This window comes from Nuphar pumila, unplaced genomic scaffold (genome assembly GCF_984573655.1).
Source record: "Nuphar pumila unplaced genomic scaffold, dmNupPumi1.hap1.1 HAP1_SCAFFOLD_479, whole genome shotgun sequence".
NCBI classification, from domain to species: domain Eukaryota; kingdom Viridiplantae; phylum Streptophyta; class Magnoliopsida; order Nymphaeales; family Nymphaeaceae; genus Nuphar; species Nuphar pumila.
Genome location: NW_028323365.1, coordinates 31,104 through 56,523, shown reverse-complemented (window position 1 = coordinate 56,523; position 25,420 = coordinate 31,104). Strand labels below are relative to the sequence as shown.

The 25,420-nt window shown below is 52.8% G+C and overlaps 2 protein-coding genes and 1 pseudogene across 2 annotated transcripts; all 3 read right to left on the bottom strand.

Annotated features, from left to right (window-relative positions):
• Positions 1-57: 57 nt before the first annotated feature.
• Positions 58-3,608, bottom strand: LOC149810200 (pyrophosphate-energized vacuolar membrane proton pump 1-like; the record flags this gene model as incomplete). Its single annotated transcript, XM_089994388.1, has 6 exons — positions 3,254-3,608; positions 2,980-3,155; positions 2,374-2,466; positions 928-1,162; positions 508-792; positions 58-308 (listed from the first exon to the last, which is right to left on the bottom strand). Coding segments are annotated over exons 1-6 (1,395 nt in total), but the record flags the coding sequence as incomplete, so codon positions are not given.
• Positions 3,609-6,176: 2,568 nt separating this feature from the next.
• Positions 6,177-7,775, bottom strand: LOC149810199 (galactose oxidase pseudogene; annotated as a pseudogene).
• Positions 7,776-12,753: 4,978 nt separating this feature from the next.
• On the bottom strand, positions 12,754-14,928 carry LOC149810198 (uncharacterized). Its single transcript, XM_089994387.1, has 4 exons — positions 14,475-14,928; positions 14,093-14,387; positions 12,877-13,980; positions 12,754-12,760 (listed from the first exon to the last, which is right to left on the bottom strand). Exons 1-4 carry the CDS (start codon positions 14,926-14,928, stop codon positions 12,754-12,756), a joined length of 1,860 nt encoding a protein of 619 aa, XP_089850513.1.
• Positions 14,929-25,420: the final 10,492 nt, after the last annotated feature.

The following is a 25,420-nucleotide window of genomic DNA, read 5'->3' as shown; positions in this document are numbered from 1 at the left end:
CGTACGGAAAAGCTCAGTCACGGCATGCACATGAGTGCAGCTTCGCCGAGTACGCACCTTCAGGGTGGGCTCGATCTCGGCGATGTCCTTAGCGGGCTTGATGTCGGTGGCGATGAGGGTGACGAAGAGGGACACGATGATGCCGGAGGCAGTGATCATGAGGGGGAAGTTCATGGCGAGCCAGTTGTGGCTGGACCCGAGCTCGGAGACGGACGACACAACTAGGGCAGAGCAAGTGGCCTCGGCGAAGGAGCCAAACAGATCGGCGCCCATGCCGGCGATGTCACCAACGTTGTCACCCACATTGTCTGCACAGCGAACGTCGCGTGAGGGTTATGGCTGGAGTGATCAAGCACAGGACGGCTTTCCATGGGTACACTCACATGGCGTTTGGGTGTTAGCCCTACTCACCCGCCTAAGGCCCTGGCGATGTTGTGTGGTTGAAGGGCATGGCCAAACAAAGCTACACTTTGAGAGCAGGGATGAATGCAGCGGCGTGCAACGCACCAGCAATGACGGCGGGGTTGCGGGGGTCGTCCTCGGGGATATCCTTCTCGACCTTGCCGACGAGATCAGCACCGACATCGGCGGCCTTGGTGTAGATGCCTCCACCCACGCGGCAGAACAGAGCGATAGAGGATCCGCCGAAACCGTAGCCGGTGATGGCCTCGTACAAACCAGACCAGTCTCCGTGCGGGCCGTAAATCACCTTGAAAGCCATGATGGTGCTGTACAGGACGAGGAGGCCGCAGGAAGTGAGCAGGAAGCCCATGACGGCACCGGAGCGGAACGCTGCAAGCACTCGTGCATCAGTTTGAATGCGGTTGTGTACGGCACCTCGCTGTGGTGGGTCTCGCACTTTGTCGTGTCCCATGACAGGAAATCTGCATCAAGTGGGGCAGATGGGGTTCATGACAAGGTACGTACCGCACTCAAAGGCTGGGGCGATGCCCTTGCGAGCCTCGACGGTGACGCGTGCGTTGGCAAAGGTAGCGATCTTCATGCCCAGGTAGCCAGACAGAATGGATGTGAGGGCACCGAGGAGGAAAGCGACGGCAGAGAAGGCTCCGTTGATGAGGGAAGGCGTCTTGCCCTTCTTCCACTCGGTGCTAAAACCGTCTTCTGAACCCAGGAGGGCGAAGATGAGCGGTGCCATCACACACTGCAAGCATTCAACCAGCGGTGGGTCTTCCGGCCAGTTGAAAGCGAGTGGCTGAAAAAATATTCGGCTATGGCGGCTCTGCTGAAACCGCCCGAACGGCTGCCTGCCAAAGACTGTATCAGCCGTCAAACAAGGTCGGGTTTGCAGAGTTTACGTCTTGTAGTTACTTGTACGGCTAAGATGATCACCATACTTCCACCGACTTAAGAATTGAGTGGCAACTAAATACATGTGGCTGACTGACGCTTGCTACATCCTTCTGCAGAGGTGACTGCGCCAGTAACAGCGAGCAAGACGTGGCTACTCGGCTTGCAGCAAGTACGTGCCCGCATTTGCATGCACTTTGAGCTCTGACATGCCAAGGGAGGGTACCAAGCGGATACTTGAGAACATCAGGACAATTACCCAAGCCAGAAGCTATGGTGTATTAGTGATACTATGATTTGCCAATGTCCATGTGGATGCGGTAGTGTTGTAAAAAGATACATCATCATCATGATCGATGTACGTGCCTGTTCAACAAGCCTTCTGTTTCGGCTGGAAGCCAGAACGGTCAGTGTGGTCGGAAGGTTACGATCGTATGGACAGAAGATCGACGTTGGTAGGCTACAGCGTTGAGCTCAGGCAGATGGCCACAAGCAGTCTCAAACCCTCCGACGCCTGTTCGAGACGCGTGGATTACCTCATCTCGGCTGCCTCACAGACAGAAAATGATTCCAGAGATGTCACATGATCACATGACCTAACCAACGCTGTCACATGACTATTTTGCTTTGGATGCGATGTACCGAACTGAGCCAGTTAGTCAAGACTCTTGACGTCTCGGCACGCATGAGTCACCTCCGTACCAAAATTAGCTTGCACTCACAAACTCAAGATATCTCAGAGATTCCGGTGCAGTCGCCAGCGGCGAGACCTGAGTCAATTGCATCAAGCGGCCACAGGCATTTTCGTCCTCGCGTTACATCCTGATGGCTCGTGCGATTTTGAATATTCGTATCAGCGCGCCAAGTAGTATCTTCCGGAGATAGTGGCGCCAGGACCCCTCAATGAGCATCTAGGCACTTTGTGCCAAGGCCGCAACATCAAAACTCTACCAAGCACGTCCACATGACGATCTTGCATCTTTTTAAGTTACCCACATGTGCGTGCGGACGACCCTGGTCATGCGACGGAACAAGCGAACATACACACGCATGTTGAGACCGTACCAAGAAAATGCCCATGTACTTGAACTCCGTCAGCAGGAAAGCAGTTGAACCTTCTGCAATATGGGCTTGGATGTCCGCGCATTTCTGCAGGATCTGCATGTGTTCAACACCGTCAACGCATCTCCGACCGATCATGCCTTGATGTTGACAAGGCTACATGCCGTTGGTCGGATCTGCACGGGAGCAAGGATGACTGCGCGTGTCACAGGATCGAAAACATGCACATGCGGGTTTCGGGTGCTTTAGCAAGCCATTTTGAGACATTTCAGTTTCGGTGCTGCCATACTGCCAACCCTTGCCACGGATCAGCAAACATTGCAGCAAGCGCCATACGCTCGTTGCCTGCTGGAAAGGTTCCGGAACGTCAATTGCAAAAGTGGAATTGTGCATGGCATGCCTCTGTGGATTTAAATGTCTCGTCGCGAAAACTACACAGGTCAGGGGTATCGCAGCCAAGTTCAACTGTAGCACAAGCGCATCTTGATACAAGCCCACGTTCGTGATCTGGCATCCGGTAATCATTGTGTTGCATTGCAAAACGCGGAGACGTTCGGGGGGATCACAAGGGGCAAGAACTATAAACACTGTTCGAGGATATGGACGAACCTCCTCATCACCTCGTTGCTCCTCCAACAAGTACTCCGGTTGGCTGATCCACGCAGAACCTGACCACCCGCGACATGAATCTTGGATACTCGATGCCACAGAACTAGGGCAAAGAAGATACCGAGCAAGCATGCTCCTGGGATGACGACATGCGTCGCGTTCTCTGACACTTGAAACTGCACCATCTTGCAGTTTACAGAAAGTACAGCGGCAACATCAAAAGAAAAGCCTAGTAGTTTATCGGGTACTTATGTGTTGACCCCCTGGCCAGGACAGCGTGATCTGGAGGCCGCCACATGCGACAGGTGGTTTCGGAGGATACTAACAGAAGTGGCGGGAACATCGGCGGGAACCTTAACACAATTGTCTGGCCACAAGTCCGGGCCCAAGCCTTGCCAAGGTCCTTGGGCCGAGAAAAATGTCTGGCTCAGGACATGCATTCTCAATGAAGATGCCCGAACATGCGTCCTGTCCTGCATACCGGATTGTGCTTTCATTGATGTGCTGTCACAAGGGTCAGGGGTGTAGTCGCTCGAGCATTGAGACAAGCGGACACATGAGATGTCAGTGATTAGTGCATTTGATTTGCCAAAGGCTGTTTCACTGGTGTACTTGGTTCCCATCAGCATGGTCGCTTGTAAGCGATACACCCGTTCATCAGCGCAAGCGTCGGTAGTACTTGCCTTATCTTGTCAAATTGCTGAGAATCAACCAAAGGTTCTTGCAACCAAAGTTTTTGCATGAACGCCACTGGAGGTGCAACAAGTGGTGGTGCAAGCGTGCAATGCAACACGTTCGCAATTCTGGAGCTCCAATCGCTGGCACAACTGATCTCTGGGTGAGGGAATTGGTGAAGTGATTCGAGTGCATGCTTGCAATGTCGGCATCTGCGACGTGCAACATTCGGATGTGGGCGAAAGACACATGGAATCTCACTGTGCAATACAGTGCGCTTGAGGCAGCATCTTGCTCCACATGTCTTGAAGTCCACGACTTGCTATTGCGAGGCGGCAAGAAGAGACTGCCGCTTGTAACATGACCTGCACAGCAACGCAGATCATTCAAACCGACAATAACTACAATGGGTGAGGTGTGCAAAAGAAACGGCGAACTCCACGCAACACAGCATTTGAATGATAGGTCTAAATGTGGCTGGCGTGCAGACGGCAGTCTTCAGGATAGAGTGCCTTGAGAGTTCAGTTGGTCAGAATGATACTCTCAAGGCGCTCTACCCTGAAGCCCCCTTCATGTGTTGAAATGTGACTAGCCCCACAGCTCCAATGTGGACTGATCCCTCCTGCTCAACCTTGAAAGAGAAACAGTGGGCTCCCTGGTCAAAACACCGTCCCTGCTGTTGGGCTGTTGGGTTAAGGGTAGCGCGTCCCAACACGTAAGAAGTGGATGAGGGTCTCGGAATGCGTGCCCTTCGCGTGCAGGCAGTCGCCGACCTCACTGCAGATGAACGACAGTGCATGAAGCCGTGAAAGGACATTGAGCATCAGGTCCAGGCCGCGCACCAGGAGAGAGGCCGCAGCGCAACTGCCAGCACAAATGCGGAAGAAAGCGGCAAGGGGGTGATCAGCCCTTGACCTGCACATACCAGTAGCACATGCCTGCCTGGGCATCCTCCTTATCCTGCAAGCATGCGTTTCCATAGTATCGAGATCCTTGAGATACGCAACATGTGCGACCAAGCGTTCTTGCGTGGTGAACATGCTTTTCTGCTCATGTTTCGTTGGGCTCCCTCCGCGTGTGCTAAAAACAACACACTCCATGGCCGTCGACAAGCTAGTGTGTGGCAGGCTTTGCATCAAATCGTCTGCTTGCAGGATGGACACAACACACTGCTGCAGTTGCGGCGATCGTGGTCTGGCATTCACCGCAACCAGGAGTCCCGCACACACGCATGCTTGATGAAGTGCGGATGATGTTCCCTACTAAGACTATGTACAAAAGCTGAGAGGGTGCCTCACATACCGGCAATCACTTACGCAACACAGAGTGAAATTCACAGCATCGATAGCAATGCTGCCATAGGGTGGTCCATCGTTTGCGGAACCCCTTTCTATTTGCAAGGAAAGCTCGGGTACGTTTGATAAAATGACATTTAATGACAGCAGCAACCCAATAAAGTGCCGTGAGAATGGTGCCTATGCTACTGGGCTTCTTCCGATGGCAGCTTCTGGTGCACACCTGGTTGTAGTGTTTACCCAGCTGCCCCGTACATAGGCAGCATCATCGCCCAGCAGCCGAATGAGCGCTCTGTCATGAGAGCAACGGGCGGCAACGTCGGGGTAAGTGTGCCCAGCGCTCCCAGCTTGAGCGCCGCATAGGATGACCCGCATCAGAGTCCATTTGTCATACGAATGTCATCTACGAGGTGCAGAATTTTTAAAGGGGCCCACCCTCCATCAAAACAGCGGAACGTGCCAGGCAGGCTGTCTTCGTGGAGTATCCTGCAGCGGCACACTCGGCCCGTTCGGCTTGCAATTCACAGCTGTTGGTGTGGATATGCCTAGGCCACACCACTCCTGCTTGTTGCCGTCACTTTACAATGCGTTTGGCTTACATTGAACGGTGCTGGAAGCGCTTGGCTTGCAGCATACGGAGGCTGTGAATGCAGTCTCGTCATTTGGAAGTATGCGAGTGAAGACTGACGACAGGGAGGTTGCCAGTTAGTGGTTGCCTTGAGGTACCATGCCTAAGCGGTCTGAACTTCAAATGACATGCAACCACTCTCACGAAAGGCCCAATACATCCCCCTACCTAGACAAGAACGTGTTTTTGGGATGGACAGCGGAGACATAGGACCATAGAATTGAGCAATGCTTATTTATCGACCATTGAGAATGAACGTGTTGCACGCGCAAGGACCTCGTCGCTAGATGTTTGGTGCGCCAAGTTCTGTGTGTAAACCCAAATCATCACAATTGACGAAAGCCTGGCAATAGCTTTTTCGAGAGACCTCTCAGCCCCATGCTAATGACCCCAAGGCATAGCGAGAGTGAGTGTAGCTCTAGTCATGGAACATCTGATACTTCATGCCCCATGCGGCCCTCAAGTCAATCTGAGCATCACTCAATGAGCACACCTCAGAATGAAGCAGATGGCTTGCGTTTGGCCCCTGGGATCGGCACCCACATCACCGTTCCACACCACCGATACGAGCCGCACTTGCAATGCATGTGGCCTCCAGGCTATTTCTCCAGGCGGATGTGGATGATATGTGCGACGCTGGGCACGCGGTTGTCGTCGAGGGCAAAGAGCATAAAGTACCCAGCGATTGCGATGCCGCGGTGCCTTGGAATGCGAACTTTGTACACATACTCGCCGCCGTAAAGCTTGTGCTCGAGCAGGACCCGGCGCTGCTCGTTGTTCACACTGTGAGTCACCCCGCCGAAACGCACCAGCGAGAACCGCCGCACCATGACGTCCGTTCTCACAAGGATAGCCTCGCCATGAAATGCATCGCTCGGCGCACGCATGATGACGGGCCTTGTTGCAAGCGACCCGTCCGCGTTCAGCAGATAGGGCGGCGTAAAGATGTTGCCGTCCAGGTGGTTCTTGGCCGCTGACGAGCCGTCTGGGTTTCTGGGGCAGTACCACTGGACGTCAACGTTGCAGAGCCCGCCGCCCCCGGTGAACACGCGGCCGTCGGGCAGCAGCAGAGCGACGCTGTGGTAGGTTCGGGGAATCTCCGCAGGCAGAAGCGTTTTGAAAGTTTGCATGCGGCGGCTCCAGAGTTCTGGGTACATGACCGCTGTGTTATCTGTGAATATTTCGGGAAATTGCTGCCCATTCAAAATGAGCACATCGCCGTCCGGTAGGACGACAGAGTCATGAAACGCGCGTGCATACTGCATGGAGGGGACCTTTCTGACGGACCGAATTTTAAAGCCGTTGAGCGTGATGACGTGCGCGTTGGCGCTTGCATTGATGCCGGTGTAAGCGGGGGAGCCCCCAGTCACCAGGATCCGGTTAGACTCAAACATGACCGCGTTGCCGTTCATGGCGTGGTCGTCGTCAGCGCGGAACCCAGCCGCCTGCGTGCTGCCGAGCCCCGAGATATTGAAAAAGTTCATCTGGCGGCTCGGCCCTGCATGGAACACCATGTCGTGCCCGAGCGCAAAGAGCCACGGCTGGTTGTCTTGCCGAAAGATGCCCTCGGGATCTGCCGTGAGAATTGAGGACGCGCTGATGCCAGGCAGCTTCTGCCATTTCTCGTCCACCGGCGACCAGACCTCGCCATCCTTCCCCCCCAATCCGCCACTGAAAGAACCTCCGATCGTGAACACGCGGCCGTCGCACAGCGTCGCATCCGCATTGTACCCGCGCGGGATGTTCATTCTACCCACCTCGCTCCATGAGTCGCTCCTGTAGTTGTAGATGCTTGTGTGCTCGCTGTTCGCTCCGCCATTCACTAAAACGCGCCCACGAGGGAGGAGCGAAATCCCCGGGCAGAACATGTTATGGTGCGTGCTTGAGACGGTGGTCGCCGTGACCTCGAGTGTTTCAAAGTTCAGTGTGGCAGTGCGCGTTGTTCCGTTGGCAGACGCAAAGCCGTCGACCATCTCTGCAGACCACATCAGAAGCTGCCTATTTGGCAGCATGACAGCCGCGACGGGAATCAGAGGAAGCTCGATCCGCTCACTCCAACTCCCAAGGCTGGCACCCTCCGGTTCGGGGCGCCGGCGGGACCGGGGCCTCACAGATTGACACCCGTAGCAGGTGTCATCCACTGCAGCTGCAGGGGGTATGGCGAGCAGCGCTATGGCGAGCGCCCATGCAGCGAGCATTACTGCTTCGCCGAAGCGTGCCCCCCGCGGGAGGGGAGGTTCAGCACTATGTGCTAAAGCATGCATGGGAGGGTAGTAAACTGCACAGCTGTGCCCTGGTTCCTTGGAAAGACTTCACCTCCTCCGCCTATCGATGGCGGGCAGCTAGGTCGTGCTTTGCGATTGCGATCGTTGCTCACGTTTCTGCAAAAAGTGAAGGGGTGAGTGTGACGTTTGAACAGCATTTCATCTCACGTGTCGGAATTAAGCATGGGCTTGTAAGAGCGCAGGATTGCCTTCACAGGACCTTCACTGCACACGTTGGCCAAAAATGAGTTTGAACAGAAATGATGAGCGAGAACGAAAGCCCGTACCATGGTAGCCAGCACCAGTGTACAATCGTTGCACTTGCACCAGAAGTGCTGGAAAGAGAAGCAACGAGAATCAATCGGAATAACGCAAGTAGCAACCGACGAGGTCATGGGCAAAGGGCTTACTCGTGTGTCCACATCTGGTGATGTCTCGAGGCTGCCATGGGTAGCTAGGATGACTTATATTGCTTCCATACAATGACAGCTCGGGGATGTATGCAGCCTGATGCAAAATTTTGATGGAGATATGAAGCCCATAGTATTGTGTTACACAGAACCCTCGAGGTCACCGTTAGTAACCTGTGCACATGGCTTCTGAGCCAGCCTGAATCTGTATAGCTCGTAGCTGCACGCGTGTTTCTAGAGCTTCGGTGTCTGTGTCACAAGGGGGTGCTAACGAAGGCTAAACGTCCAATGTTTACAGCTTGTCAGTTGTAATTTGAACAACTACCATGCAGCCCGCCATGTGGCAATGCCACTCTGCCCCATTCCGCAACGCATCCTGTCTACAACCATGCAAATGACTCTCGTGCATTTTGTTTGCGTCATGAATGTCGATTGCATGCTGCCAATCAGTCCGCGTACTCATATGCGTTTGGGTATGCTGTCGTTGAAACAAGCAATTTGCTTGATGTTGTCTCACTGGAAAACATGGAAAACAGAAATATACAACCCGATAAGTGGACCAAGATCGGCCTCTTGGTACTTCCTGAACGATTGAATCATATACGATACAGCTAGGTAAATGATGCCTTGGAGGTGCGTCGTGCAGTCCTGAATAGCGCGAACTACAGAACGTCTCGTGGAAACACGCACCTGCACTACAGAAAACGTTTGAAACCACCATTTAATATAACATACAAGTAGCCAGGTTGTCAATGTATTGCAAACAGGCGTACTGAACCCCAGACATGTAGAGCTGTTGCTGTGGTGTTCAGCACTCAAGCACACATACCGCCGATGTCCAAGGGCTGATGCTGAACACGACCACTTATAAGCGCATGGATATCAACAACTCGCCAAACAACATGCCTGCGAGGAAGAGGACACAACTATTACTCAATGTGCGTGACGATGCTGTCGGCAGTGAGAATGGGCCGTCGAATATATGCTACAGCCATTTGTTTCCTCTTGATGTTGCCATTGAGTATGGAACGACGCACATGAATCCTCCGTTAGTGTGAATCTGCGAAGTGGGCTACACGGGAGAACCTTGTTAGTACACTTCAGCTGTACACGGGCGTCTTTGGCGCGGAACCAGCGGGAACAGTATATGCCAGGGCGATTTCCGTAATAGCCCACCAGGTCTTGCTTGGCAGCGTTCCCGTACAGTTCGATACACCTGGAGTTATGTGCACACGTGCATCAATGTCCGAACCCCTGTTCATGCTTTGTCCCCACAGCGGAGCCTTAAAGTTCTTGCTCTCGTAACGAGAGTCTCGTTCATACCTTGGTGGTTCCGGCAACCGTTCCACATGGGAGCACTCGTCACTTGACGGCGAAACGGACTACTTTGCGTGGATATTCAGATGTACGTTGCGTGATGTGCAAGGTCTGATACTTTACAAGCTATCCGCCCGCTCTTTTTCGCAGTGCGCCCAGCCCAGAACGATACCTGAATACTCCTGTTTAACATTAACAATGTTGCTATCTCAATAATAAATTGATGTTTCCCCTTGAGCTTTCATACTGAGCTGCGAGGTAGCAAGCTCTGCAAGCTGGAGACCTCAGTTGGGGGAGAACAGAAGAGTAGGAGTGTGCCCTTCACACAACGGATACGAGCGCTCATCACGTCCATGCATGCACCGAGCACCCACGTTGCACCCTGCACAGCAATAGTACTGCATCAGGCTATCATGCTGTCAATTTCCCAAGACCCCGGAACCATTCATTCTCTCAGGCGTTCGCACAAGCAACCTTGCTCGCAAGGCACGGCAGCAATTGCAATGCGACACGTGTACACCTGTCTGAATTGTTGCAGCCAGCAGCTGGAATCAAAGCAACGGTCGCCGGGACGGCCATACTCATGGCCTCGGTCCTTTGAGAACTTGACAGTCATAGATTTCTCGCAGCTCCATCCGCTGCCTTCGGTCAACCTCCTCCTTGTGGGGTACTGCCACCCCTCCAAATGGTGGACATGCTGGGCGTGTTCTCGCCTGTTTCAATGAGTGTAAGCGTAGCCTGTTGGTTCGTTGGTTAATTGCCAGGATGGCGGGTTTTGGACAATAATGAACTGCACACTTCTTCAGTTGACACTCTTATATGGAAATGCAACATAAACCACCAGGTTGGACCGGGGGAAGCTTTCAGCAGCTGACGTACTTTTGCTGAAGGATGGGAGGCCAGCAGCGTGGAGAGGGAGCTGTGATCCCTAGAGCATGCTTTCCACACGATGCATTGCTGGCATACTTGCCGCGATGCGATGCGTTAGCGTCGGTGCGTTGAAAACGACGCGTCGCCAAGGCGACGACGCGTGCAAATTTTTCGCTAGGGAGTGTGGGGACACAGCCCCCACCGCGCCGAAGGCGCGCGTCCGATTTTGGGGGTTATATTACGATTAAATCCACTTAAATTCAACTTGCTTTCGATTTTGGGGGTTAGATTTCGGGGGTGTGCCCGTCAGTTTTTTGAATTTTGCATTTTTCATGGCGACATCTGAACTTTTAAGGTTATACAGAGAAAACAAAGCAACATACAGACATATGCAGATCCTTGACTGTCTTTGGTTTTCATTTATTCGAAGATGCCCACTCACTCTTGGCATGGACACTTCATGGCAAGTTACTGATGATGATGATGATGATGTATCTTTTTACAACACTAACGCATCCACATGGACATTGGCAACTCCAAGAACTACTTGGGAATCAGAGTTATCATTACCATCACCTGAGGCAAGCGTACCTGGACCAGCCTGACTTACCATAACCTGACCTGACATGTCTTCATCCTCTTCGTCCTGTATCCTGCAAGAAAGGAGGTCAGCCACGGCTGACCAAAAACGACCCGTCAATTCCTTTGGGAGATCGTCGCAACCCACACTCAAAATCTTTGTCAGGAGATCAACTCCCAACAGAGATTCCAATTTAGTTGCCAAATTCCCACCTTGTAATCCAAGACCTTCAACCGTTTCAAGAAATTGGTCTATTTTTGGCCACAAGATGGGACAATCGACGGTACAGTGAACACAGCCTGTGTGAGCATCCCCCAAATGCTCATCGCAGTCCTTGCAGTGATACTGTACGGGATCCACAAACTCGTAAGTCTGATTTTGAAGTCGGCTTCGTAGGGCAAACAGCTTACCACTCCTAGCGCTCATGATAGTACGAGCCCGAACAGAGGACAAACTTGACAGATATGGTGCAAGCCTGCGTGGTTGCTCACCGATGCACGCCCACTTCCATGGCACCGCAGAATGCGGCGATGCAACATATCTGGCTTTCCCTTGAATTAAGTACCAACTCCAGATATTGTCAAGGAGGTGTTGCCTATCAACCTCATTAGTAGGCAACGCCTCTGCTTCCAGCACTGGCACATTCACTACACGAACTCCCCCTTGAGATCTGGAGGAGATTCGCCTAGCGACCTGCTGTTTTGTAGGGGCTTTGAAGATGTCAGAGATATTCAGGTCGTGGCAAATGTCCGCTGAAAATTTCTGCACCTCTCCTTGCCAATTGGCCCCTACCCTCGGGCGTCCGACTGCTCTGTGCCCCGGGAAACGATTCGCTTTTGCCAGTTTACACCATCGAGTTCCCTGTAAAGTGGACAGATGCTTGTCATAGCATTGGTTAGAGGCTCCATTAGAAGCGAGGGGGGCAGTAGGCCCAAGTCTGTGAACAAGACTTCTGAGGCCACTTCTGAACACTGCAATCCCATCACTGCTCGCATCGCCTCCTTTGCGACGACGTCAAAGCAGCGTCTATTGACTTGTGAGGTTGACCAGACCTCACTACCAAACAGAACTGAGCTATAGATGAAGGTTTGGATCATCATTGCGCGGGTTTTGATCGGGATACGATGACAAGCTAGCAGTGGCCTCCAGTACCCCAAGGCAGCTCGCATTTTGCCCAGTGCTTGGCTTGCATGTAAATCCCAAGATCCGCTTTCTGTGAACCAAACTCCCAAGTACTTATATGATTGCACCTGCGACAGAGCGTGTCCGTCCAGTGTCCAGGTGTTCAATCGCTGCTCAGCTGGGACGCTCGCTGATTCACCTTCCTTGGGATGGAACACCATCACCACACTTTTTAGCTTATTTGCTTGCATACGCCAGCGTTTCAACCATTCAGCCACATGGTCGATACTGACCTGCAAGTCCTGGGGGTTCAGTGTCAGACCATTAAGGTCGTCCGCGTATGTGAGGGCCCTGACCTCGACCCCTTGTGCAACGCAAATTCCTTTGGGACCGCCTGCCGTATGCAACGACTCCAGCAGATCGTCGATATAGATGTCGAAAAGTAAGGTGGAGAGGGGGTCACCCTGGCCGATGCCTACCATCAATGGGAACGACTCCGACATCTCGCCAGCAATGCGGACCGAGGATTGTGACTTTGAAAACAAGTCTAGCAAGACCCGCCACATCTTGCCTTTTCCTCCTTTAGCTTTCAATTTGTAGAAAAGACCTTCCCTTAGTTACTGTTGACAGAAAAAAGTAATGCAAAAACATGGCATGGAACATAAGCCAAGAACACACATAAATAAAAGCACATGCGTTTTGTCTGATCCACTTCCATACCATTACATGGCCACACCTCCACATGAACACAACTCCAGATGCAACACCTAAACATTCTTGAAGTGCATTCCTTTCAGCCAATTGGGCCTCGTCATCGGAGGACTCAGAGTTGTAGGGCTCAACCTGGTCAGGTACAGCCCACTGATAAAACGCCTCGTCATCTTTGAGAGCACCTCGCAAAAACCTGAGGTTTGCATAGCAGTACACGAGCTTGTTGATGCGGGCATTGGTCAGCCTCATACGACGCTTGTCAAGAATGTAATCCACATAGGACCAATTCTGCTCGCATGGAGATGAAGCAGGTTGCTTGGACGTCAACCTCAATGCACGGGGCCTAAGAGTCACAGCACTCTGCCCATAAGTCTCCCAAAAACAGTGGATTGGAAGGTCAATGCTCTCTGCAGCAGCCAGTGCCACATCAGTGGCGAAGGTGCCCTGTCTGGCAAGGTACACCGTGGAAAACTCTCTCATAGCTTTTGCTGCCTCATTAGCGTTTGAACAAAGCTTGCTTAGAGTCCGTTGCAAGCCACCCATGACCTCTGCATTTGCAAGAATATCATCCCCAAGGTGCCAGTACCTAGGGTTCAGTGCATATGCTGCTGCTTGGTAGTCACTATGGAGAAACTCCCAGCGCTTGCTGATGCATTCTGACAGGTGCTTTTGAAACGCAACAAGCTCTGCATTCGTCTGCTTGCTCGTGTCCACAAAGTGCTTGAGCTCAAACATGACAGGGTAGATGAAGCCCATGGCAAGCATGTTCCCATCACACATTCGCAACGCACGCACCACGGGAAGGAGGAGTTCCAGGAGGACTTTCATCTTCTTGGCAGCTGTGCTGTCATTCACCAAATCCCCAATGTACTCCCCCTTCTCCCGTGGGCCCATCGCCAGTGGGTCTGCTGCATCATTGGCTTTCACAGGCAACTTGGCAACATAGCTTGCGACACGAGGGTCAGCCATCGTCTGCTTGAGTGCATCACGAACCTCCAAGAAACGTTCCAGCTTTATGATACTGGAAGCAAAGCGTGTAGCACCTGGAAGGAGAAGGGCCTTCTTCTTGGAGAACTGCTTGAACACATTGAGTGGGGTGCCCCGCTTCTTCACCCAATTCACTACTGTCCTGGCATGCTCAAACAGGCCCTTTTTTTTTTGCCCATTCATGTGCACAAGCATCCTTGAGCAGCAGGTCCAGCGCGTGTGCACAACATCCCATGCTTGTCAAGTGAGAGTACTCTGCCTCCAGCAGCCTCCCAGCAGCCTTGCACACTGATGCGTTGTCCATCACCACAAGATCGATTTTGTCTGCACCAACCTCGTCGATAACCTTTCCCAGGTGCCCGGCGGTCCATTCAGCATCCTTTTCTTCTGGACCGGCCTCGATCAGCCTCACGAACATGTTGCCAGCAGGGACACGAACGATGACATTGTAGAAACCCGAACCCGCTGAACTTGTCCAGCCATCAGCCACAAGAGATGCCCCGAATTTTTTAGCTTCTTCAAGAACTTTAGAGCTGGCTGCCTTGCCGACTTCGACATAGCTCGTGTCCAGCAGGGTCGTGCTGAGCTTGGTACGGGCGGGCCGGTTTTATGACCTTCCGTGCTGGCCTACCTCACGTATCATGTCTCTGAATTCAGCACTGTCCGACACATTGAATGGAATGGCGTTCGCGATGAAGAACTGTGCGACCTTGATATCCAGCCGGTCTTGATTACTCGTGGGAGCGAAGAACTGGGGAACAGCAGGTTGGTCGGTAGGCAGAACCTGAGGGGCTGGCGCAAACTGAGCCTTGACGTTTGCAGGAACTTTAGGGCACCCACTGATGCCTTTGCCTGGGATGTGTCCAAGATGCGCTTTGGCTCTGTCTGTTTTCAAGCTAAGAATTCTGCGTTCTGGACAGTACTTACAAACGGCTAGACAATTGTTGCTCTGATCCTTGTCTTGAATATCAAAGTAATCCCAAACCGGGTCTTTTGGAACTTTAAAGGAATCGGTGCGACTGCGCTTATTGCTAGTACTGGCGTCTGAAGTATTTGAGCCCTGCCGCCCGCTGTCTCGCGAGGGAAACATTTTGTACATCAATAATCCCTAGTAAGGACATTCCAATGGTATTGTATGTGCCATAAGGATCTCAGGGATGCCCGTAGAGCGAGGAGAGGCGTTAGGGTGCATTCAGATCAATTTATACCTCGCAGAAAAGTTTTTTTTAAAATTCCGAGTTTTTTCAATACCCATAAATATATTTAAAAGGTTTAAATACCGACGCGACGCGACGCACCGATGCGTTAGCGCCGGTGCGTTGATTCCGACACGGCAAAAGTGGCGACGCGGCGCGTCGCGGCAAGTGTGATTGCTGGCCTCTGGTGAAGTCTGTCATGAAAATGGCGAAATTGTCGGTACCGGCGTGGCGCGCTGCCTTGAAGAACAGGAACACAACAGATACTCAGATGAGAACCACACCACGTAAACGTAAGCGAGCCAGGAGAGAGGCGTGTTAAGGCTGCGTTGCAGCGGACGCCCCGATGGAGGGCACGGGCCCGCAGAGAGGTCTCCAGGTTAGAGCTTGCTCCACACGCGCTGCATGTTGACCTTGGTATGCACTGTCAAATAAGGTGCTCGTGGCTGAATCCCCAGTGAGTGGGGATTGATGCCCGATGGCATCCATTTATCCATTTGTTGTTTATCGCTGCCAGCTTCCAAACATCAAGAAAGATACTATCACCAAGTGGTGCTTTCCAACATTGCTGCGCATGCTCTTTCATTCAGCACACGCTCGCGGTGTTGCAAACGCACACATCACCGTTCCGACGCTTTGAAGCAACTTGAAGCAATTATGTTGATAGTTGTATGCATAGTCAGGTGATGGGCTATCTATAGCTAGTTTCTCTGTGGACTTGTGCTCTAGCGGCCAATGCTCAGTCTGTGTAATTGGATCTGGCTTCAGTCATAAGGACTTGCACTGGTCACATGCAAGCAAAGATCATTGTTGTCATCGCATTTCGTCGCAAGGAAAGTTTACTGTGTTCATCACATTGTACATATGTTGCAGACTGAGCTGTTGCGTTTTGGGTACGTGACTTTATATCCTAGCCTGCGCAATGGCTCCTTGTGGCTCGGCATGGTTGTATCTATGCGCCTAGGCTAATTAAGCTTTTTGTGTTGTTTTCAAGAGGCTCGACAGCAGCAATGGCACAAAGTTTGTGAGAGCCGATCAGCAATACTTCCCTTGATGCATCGAACGTAGGAGTACATGATACGAGCTGTTCGCACACTGCTGTTTTGGCGACCAACCTGCAGGTGTCAGTAGACAGAAGTTGCAAAGTTGTATTACATTCAAGTTTTGCCCCAAACCAATGACCAGTTTGAAACCATCCTGATGAACCAGAGAAGCATACAGTTGTGATCACAGTGTGCAGTATTCCGAAACGAACATCATGGAACTCGAGATGTGTATGCTAATTCCAGACGTGGCTTCCAATTTGAATTGGTTTGCACGCGATTACGCATCCCTAGGGCAGGGCCACACACCCGGCAGCAGAAGCACGTTATTTCACCGAAGTTCAGAGTCCAGTGTTGCCATGGCTGTCCTTTGCTGGATCAAATGTGGACGAAACCCTGAACACCAGGCTGCAACCAGGCTTCAAATGGCTCAACGAGCACACAGCAGTTACAAGATGCACGCGTGCACGAGAGCTTGTATGCACGTCCATTGTAATTTTGTCGTTAATCATTAATTGGCTGTCTGCTTGCCGCTCGGGCACATATCTGCGGTCCCTCCATACGCGTAGTCTGTCAAATGCTCACAAGCTTACGAACACACGGTTAAAATCAAACAAACTCGTGACAAACCCGATAAATCAGATATCATGGTCTTACACGCTGATATGGACACGCGTCTGCAGTTCCGTCCAGCGAAGCTACCAGGGACATTGGCAGTGTGGAGAGCTTGAATTGCGTCCAGATACGTGCCCACAGCCTTTACAATGATGCCCAAGAGTCTCTTTAAGATACGAATCACCCACGACGCAAAAGTGCTGCTGTCATTCGTGATTGAATCAAGATTTCACCTGATGTGATGGGCTATGACCTATGACGTAGCCTATGTGTCGTGGGCTGTCGAGTCACATGGCAGGCGTCGTGGAACTCAGTCCGAGTCTCAGAACATCCCGCTGCCAGCGACGCTGGTGTGGCATATTGCAGTGGGATGCATGAATTGTAAGTGTTTGTGCAATGCGAGCTTCTGGATTGGAACTGAGTTCGCCAGAATGCATTTTCGCGTTTCTGCACATTCCTGCACCATATCCCGAGATAGACGTTTCATCTTCTACTAAACCTGTCCTTGATTCAAGGCTTGAATCGTGGTGTTCGAACAGGGCAACACCATACATCTCAAAGCCACAGATGCAGACTTGTCACGAGCGCGTAGTACACCTTGGTGTTGCAGTACACTGCTCTGTGGATACTCTGTGTAATGCTCACTTGTAGCCGTAGGTCGCGTCTCGAGGCCGTGTGACGTGAGATGTTGGCGGAGTTGGTTTCTGCATGCTTACCTGCTATCACGCACTGATTTTTCAGGCTTGTTATGCTGCGTTGGTCGTCCACGACTTGTCAAAAGAAGGGCCTTGTTAAGCGTTACCAACAGGCACGTCTTCATGACAGCGCATACGTTTGCAATCACATGCTAGGCGATTGCTGCCAGTAAGAATGAAACGATATATCAATTGCCGATTCAACGACCATCTGTGCCTTCCTTTCGTGTTTGCTTGCATCTGCGTGTTTCATCCTTCCCTCGCGCGATCGAACCCTTTTGTTGAATCCGGAACACGTGTATGAATTGTTGCACACGTTTACGAACGACGTGTACTGCAAGGATCATAACGGTTTTAACTCTGCTAAAATGTCTACTGCTTGCGATGGCTGACGGAGCGATGTCTAAAACATTTTCGGAGTTTCAGCAGTTTTCGTACTTGCACTGTACGTTCGCTGTCCATCATGGGCGGATAGGTCAGACCTGTAAAAACGACGAATGGGTTGCAGACACTTGTCTAGAATTGACAAAGTGTTCCAGGAACAAGTTGAACGAACATATTGAGATTCTCGGCTATGGCCTTGCGCACGTGATATAAACTTCATGTTGTCAAGCACCATTTGGTACGGCTATCGTGTCCTATGCGTGCGTTTATTATGCAGAGAAAGCCTGGAAATGTCAATTTACATGGGCTTGAACCTACATGTGTGTGTGTGTGTTTCAGGCCAGCGCCGCGGTGTGCAAGCATGGGCAGCACGGCCGCGTGCAGGGCTCCATGGGTAGCATGGGGAGCAGTGGTTGCTGCTGCGCTCACCATTGTTAGCGTCGCTGTGAGTGGTCAAGATGTCTACACGCTGTGGTGTGAGAACCCCAAGTCACATTTCGTGTCCACGGGCATCTTCACAGCAGCCGACGGCAACAAGGGCTTGCGAGTCTGCTGTGGCACTCTCAAGGTGCGCTGCTGCACCGTATCGAGCTGAGAACTGAAATAGGTACCGTGGCAGAGTGACGGACTTGTGCCATTCTGTGTTGGGACGGGCAGGCTCCTCCCGTGTCAGGAAGTGGTGTGGTCAATCAAACGAGCGCCATCTGTTTCCCGAGGCTTCTGAGTGTACACCTGCGCAGCGCACTGGTCGTCGCCACATGCTAAAAACCATGAAAATCTGGACACCGCCAAATGCTGGCAGGCGTAATTTACGGCGGAATTTACTTCAAGAGCAACCATCAGTGTCCCGGGCACACCGGAAAACCGCTTGCGCCGAACCAAGGTTCGGACGCATGACCCCTCGAATGGAAGGTGGCAGTTTAACCACTTGACCATAGGTGAATCGCCACATGCTAGATGCTCCCTGTTTGTTTTGTAAGGCTGCCATCTGGTTTTCCATGCTTTGCCTGCTGGCGCCAAATGTGGCGAAGCATTGTCTTTGCTTGCTGGCTGCCTGATGCCGACTTTAGTCTGGCCTTCAGCATGGTGTCGAGAATGTGTTGTTTGGGGAGCTGGGCTAGCCGCCTGTTCCCTTGGTCACGACGAAATCGAGGAGTGCCACACTCACAATGGACGAAGGCTGGGGGACGCGGAGTGCATGCTTTCAGCGCTTGACGACTATGATGACGCAGGCTGACAGGACACAAGCGCACAACGATGCCCTCGCGATCCAATTCAACGGCGTGCAGCGCACAGAAAAGTGCTTTTCGACGGAGGACATCTCGTGTTGCTTTGACATCACCAACACAGAGCAGATCACCGTTCCATCACTCCTGCATGGCCTTGCAGCCACAGACGACCTGCCCTCGCAGCCCGCGTACGTCAAGGATGAGGGCGCCGAGGGCGCTTGGCTGTTCTGGACAAACGAAATGGACGCAGTGGCCGAGCGACGGTCGTGGGCGGACAACATGCAAGCATGTCACAAGCACGGAGGCGCCCTGCTGGATGTGCCGCTGCTCGCGGTGGGGTATGACAAGGCGCCGTATTCGGACGCGTCTACGTGGAGGGATGCGGAGCAGAAGGTGGCTGACGTGCTCAACGCTGTGCCAACCTATATCAGCAGTGTGACGCCAATACCCTCTCCTTTGCGAGCAACGCCATGTCTCACATTTGCAGTGCATTTTCAATATGACGATCTATCTTTCCACAACACTAACACATCCACGTGGACATTGGCAACTCAAGGCGTAGCTGGATGTGGCTCAGGTAAAGATTGGGGGTGTTGAGATGACGTTACATGAGGACGATACAGCCCGTAGCAAATACAGCATCAGCATATCAGGGGCTGTGACCACTGTGAGAGTAGACATGGAATACTTGGAAAGGCACAAGAGTCCATCGCTGGAGAGCCAGAACTCAACAGGGAGTTGGGTAGCTACATTCTCATCTAGCTACTGCAGCGTTCTCATCTATAGGCGCTGCGCATGGAGAGCCGGGCTGAATCAGTGCTACAACAGGGATCAGGGAGTGGTGCTTGTGCTCAGTGCAAATCGAGGGTTTGTGTTGCATGATGCGGTCCACGGCCGAGCCAACACGGCCCAACGGAATCAGTCCGAACGTACTTGCAAGATGTGTGATCAGGTCAGGCTTGGTCTGAAATGTTGATGAGTATCGTGTGCTGGAACATGGTGGTGGGTGTAGGCAGAGATGCGGGGCTCCCTTTTATGTGGCAAGGATGAGCAATCGTGTTCGTGCTGGCCAGTCTTGAGTTGCGAGCGCTTGCAGGTGACACCCCCATGCACGCAGCCCTTCGCTACGGGTTTCCCGTACCGGACTGCCGCATCGTCAGCCTCTCTGGGTGGTTCAAGGACAACTACAACATCACGGTCGATGAGGACGGCGTCCTCGTCGACAAGAACTACACCTACCTGCCGCTCAACATCTATCGGCCCTACTGGGACATATCCGGCATCTACGCGGATGTCAGAGGGCAGAAGGGCCCGGGGTATTCGGCGGCAGGGTCGTGCAACCCCGAGACCACCGAGTGCTGCTGGATGATTTTCACGGATCCCAGTGGGGCGCTCCAGGGGGGTTACCGCGGTTGCGACGCGAACCTTGAGCGGCCCGCTCTGTGCTTCAAGCAGACAGGTGCTCGCCTCCGATCGCCTGCAAATCAATTGTTCTCGAGACGATTGACTTGTTGAGGTGGCTCGCTTTGTTGCCGGCTGGTTTTGAAATCCACACAGATCTGTAAAGCTCTGACAGCCGTCCTTTTGGGCCGCGTGTGCATGGCCAGCTGGGTGCACCAGTATGTCATCGTAGCTTTGTGCGTCAGACATGAGATCCAGCTTGCGAACTGTAGCAAACCTGGCGCCATCGTTGCCCACACAGGGGCAAGGACACAGCACCGTCACACCTTTGAGGCACGTTGTTGCATCGGAAGTGAAGCAAATATCATTGCACCACATTCAGCCCTGGCTGTCTCGCCCGTCGTCAAGACCGCCTTCTTGGGCTGGCATATCTCCTTTCTTTTCTTTTTCATCGCACCGCACTGGGCGACGCACGCTCTATTTGAAAATCGAAACTCTCATAAGTCGAGCATCATGACATGCCGACACGGGAAATCGTTGCATCGCAGGGTTTGGCCGGATATCAACAGAGCCAGACTTCCTTGGCCCATCCGCGTATGCGACCTGGCAGGAAATGAGCGCCAAGTGCCAGGCCCCTGGGCGGCTACTTGTTGCTGAAACCTACTACAAGCGCCAGTACGCGTTGAGCGCCATGCTCTGGTCCGACCCCAAGCTGTACACGGAACACCTGTCCGGTGATCCACTCGTCAACTACATTCAGGCACAGGGCGCCATAGGGCTGACTCAGGGGCCGGACGCCGTCCACCCGGACGAAAACTGGAAATGGTGCGATTTAGTTGCTCGTGGGCTGCGGGCCGCGGGAATTGCGGGGCGGCGTGTGTACGCCCATATTATGGCTTGGGCACAGTTCGGGCAAACCATATTTAGGCAGCAAATGGCTATCGCAGGTGAAAGCTCCATGTTGCTTGATGCCAATCGCAACTAGGTATTTGATAGCAGCAGAGTCCTAGTAGTCCTGGTTGTGCGCTGCGGTTTCAGCTAGCATATCTAAGCAACGGATTTCATTTGTCTTGGTCCAAAGCGTGAGACTGCAAATCTTGGAGTGATCAGCAGCGACACTTCTCAGCCGCCGTGTGCAAAGAGGTGTGAAAAGGGCAAGAGGTGCGAGAGAGGCTTCTGTCCTTGTTGCTGGGCTGATGAGGCAATATGCTTTGATACATCGCACCCTCTGCTGCTTTGGTGACAAGGTGCTGTCCTGCCAACGCCCCTTTTTGTCCCTGCACACTGCCTCAAACGGTCTGGAGCTGCCAGTGCGGGCAATGTAGCTGGTTGCACGCTAGCTGCAGACAGCCTATATTATGGATATCTCCTCTCACAATTTTCACTCATGTATTTCAACGTCAGGGGACCAATATGAGGACCTGAGTATGCTGCGTTTGAGTCAACCTTTCCTTGTGCAGGTCAGATAGCACGCCGTTGCGAACAGTCTCCGAGACGGCGGCCGGTCAGAGCCCTTGGTACATCAATCCCGGCTATGTGGACGAGCCAAACGACTGGGCTGGCATAAAGTCCGTCAACGTCACTTCCGACGCCACAGCCCAAAGCGAGGGTGGCGCGGAGAACGCGGCAGCGCTCGGCGTGGCTGGGGGGTACAGCCGCGCATTTGACTACTGCCAAAAGAGGCCGCCCATGAAGGATGTCATTCTCACCATTCTGGCAGCCCCAGGCAAGCGCATCTCATTTCCAGCTCTGCGGAGCACTGTGGTGGGCATGCTTGCAGCGAAGGATCGTGTGGAGCCTGCTGGGTTGCTTGACATCAACGCCGTGGATCAGAAGGTGAAGGGCTTGTGTGAGATGCCAGGTGTGTTGTCTTGACAGAGATCTCACCCTGATTACAGGTCATGTGCGTTGCAACAAGCATGTGAAGGTGGTGGCCTAGTAAACGGGTGCAACATCATTATCCCGACAGCAATACCGTATTGCCGGTGTTTGCATAATAAATCACTGTTTTTCTCTCTGTCTGGCTCATAAACCAGATAGTAAAACCGTTCGAGTTCGTACCATGTATCTGGAGAATCGAGACAGCAAGAGCCCTTTTATGTTTATTTCTGTCATTTTTGGCATATGCAGCAGCGATATGGTGTGTTGTGCGTGTGTCATAGGTCACACAACGCGTCAACCAGCATCGCAGTTTATGACAACCAACCACATTGTACTGGATGCATTGGGGCCATGCACACTGGCGACTCTAACAACGCACATCTCGCTTGTTCACACACTCACAAAAAGCCCGCGCCTCTGTACACTTTGACAGGCGTCTCCCATGCAAGCTGCAAGCTCATGCACTCTGATACACCACCTCTACGCAAGAGGCTGAGTCAGCTGGCACAGATCCCGTATCTTGTTCTTGAGATGGATGTGAGGCGCTTTAGGGGTCACACCTACCCATGTTCAGTACACCATGCAATCCGAACTCCAAGCGACCAGACAGTCAAAGGGTCACCAGATGGGTCGCGGGCCACATTGCTTCCTCGCCCTGAAACCTGCTGTCCGCCTCTTGTCCGAACGTTGTAGGACCATTGCATCTCGATCCGGCCGGCATCTGTTGCGCCATGTGTGTCTTGCTAGTCGCCGCGAGAAGCCACCTCTTGCAGCGGAAGATTCTTTTTAGATGCGCTGACGTGCCGAAAGCGCTGCAGCGGCGCAGAGCCAGTACAAGACGTTTGAGATGGCAAATTGCGTGTCCTACGACACAGTCATCACCGGCGTTGCGTACAACCCTATGGCAGTGGGGGAGACCCCTGTGTTTGAGGCTCGCTGCCTCTCGACAATCGCCGGCCCTCAGAAGCTCAATGACTGGACGCAGTCCATTCAGAACCGGGCATCCGTTTCCAATGACCAGGTGCGCCTTCCACGCTGCCGGTCCCTTCCGAACGATCGAGGCTCTCACAAAGTGATTCTCAAGGAATCACTTTGTGTGGAAAGGCCATCCTACCAGGCGGCCTTTTACCCCTCAAAGCGAGTGTTCCAGTAGAATGCTTCCGAAGGGTTTATACTGCACCAATCACGACATTGAAACATGCAGTGTGAAGCACAGGACATGTATCTTTCAATGCCCAGTGGTTGCATTTCAGCCAGTACTGTTTTGAGAGAATTCAGTTCAGAGTGCACATGGAGTATCCCCCCCATCACAATAACTGACAGTCCCTATCGCTGGAGTTGTCAATGTCCATGGGGATGCAGAGCAATGGAAACATATACATCGCTGCATTGCATGTGGTTTGTGACACAGCTGGCAGATGCTTGACATGGAATGACTGGCACGCCAAGACCACTATCTCGAGTCACGAAGTTCAGAAGGTCGGTGACAGAGGCTTTCTATGAAACGCCCCTCCTGGTGCCCGAGCCCTGTAAATTGGCAGCTTGACGGTACTGTGTGAAGATGTGCCGAATGATTGTCTCGACGGGGAATGGCGTATTTGGCAGCCAAACGGCTTGCATGGCATATCGCCTGCAAGGCGAACCAGTGGCGTTTGTTGATGGGGGCTCCCTCCTGACAGCACCGGAGCAGCTGATTGATTGCCGTTCGGTGCCTCGTAGTCTAAAGTTTAATCTGAAACGAGAAAAGTGTGAGAGACATCAACCTGCTTTCCCATGCACACGCCCTTCCCATGGCATGTGAATTACACGCAGCTCACCAGGTCACGTCCACCCATGCCATCTCAGATGCACTAGTATTGGAGGTCTACACGACTGCCAAGCGCATGACAAGGTGCTATGTTGGCACAACGAGGATCGGCACACAGGGCGCTGACGGTGCGGGACTGTGTGCAGGTGGGGGGCTGTGACACGGGCGGTTCTCCAGTACTCGGTCACTATGGGTGTGACGGGCGTCATGGCGCTGCGGCCGCTTTGCAGCAGCGGTACACCCACTCAGGGCAATGCCGTCAGTGGCCCTCCCACCCCCCAGCCCTCTAGCAGCTCGTCCAAGCGGTGGGTGGTGCCTGTCATCGTGGTTGTCGCTTGCCTGGTACTCTGCGCATTGGCTGTAGTAGGATTCTTGCTCTTCCGGTGCGACGCCCTTGACAGCAGAGAAAGCCAAGGCCACAAATGTACCTCCGAATGGCCGGAAATTGCAATCACGTTGTTGTCTAGTCATGGATATCATGGGACTGGTCTCATTTTGTTGACAGTGCAGCCAGGCAGACCAGGCTGTGCATAGTCACACCCACCACACGCGTGAAATAACGTGCGCTAGCCATGAAAACTCTTTCCCGGGAACTTGCCAGGACTGCCTCGTCCACAGTTTTTGTCCAAAATCAGCATGTTTTATCCCGAAGACTTGAATTGCATAGCCATGCTTGCTTCCCATACAAGATGCATCATTTTAAAACAAAGTACATGGGACTTCCTGGAGTCATGAAGCCAATCGTCATTGAGCCCCGCACATCAAACGCAAGTGACACCCCCCTCAGGACTGATAATCAGTGTGTTTGAATGAGATGCAGCGACGTGGGGCACGTGCCAATGTTGCTGTTATGCCCAAATGCATTTGTGCTGGCAGCAGCCCACAAGCCGGTGTTGGCAATAGACACGGCTCCAGGACCTGAGAACTCACACCTCTCGCAATCTGATGTGAGCTGAGCAACAAGACGCACAGAGCCTATGAGCGCCTATGGTGATGTCTCTGCCACTCGCGAAATCCAGTAAATGGGATCTCACAGAAGTGCCACGCAATACATGCCTGGAGAGGTATCACTTCCACGCATCTGCACGGCAATAACATTGCTCCTGCAGGCGCCAAAAACGGAGCTTGGACGCAGCTGCAGTCAAAGCTGACGCCGTCTACCACAGCGACTACATGCTTCGCCCGGGCAGACTCCCCGTTACTTCCGCCGGCACAGTGTCTTCCGGCAGCAAGATGGCGCCCCCCGTTCCCTCGAGCGGTGGCAGCCTCACCGACGCTGACATCATCGCAATGCCGGATCACCCACACACCCTTGTGTCCCTCCGCTCCTC

Bases quoted from the DNA above. Each gene is read 5' to 3' on its own strand.
- LOC149810198 (XM_089994387.1), bottom strand. From the start codon at position 14,928: ATGTTTCCCTCGCGAGACAGCGGGCGGCAGGGCTCAAATACTTCAGAC. The intron at 14,388-14,474 runs GTGAGGTAGGCC...GCTATGTCGAAG, and splicing joins TGAATTCAGAGACATGATAC to TCGGCAAGGCAGCCAGCTCT. The intron at 13,981-14,092 runs GTACTCTCACTT...TGAGCATGCCAG, and splicing joins GGGAGGCTGCTGGAGGCAGA to GACAGTAGTGAATTGGGTGA.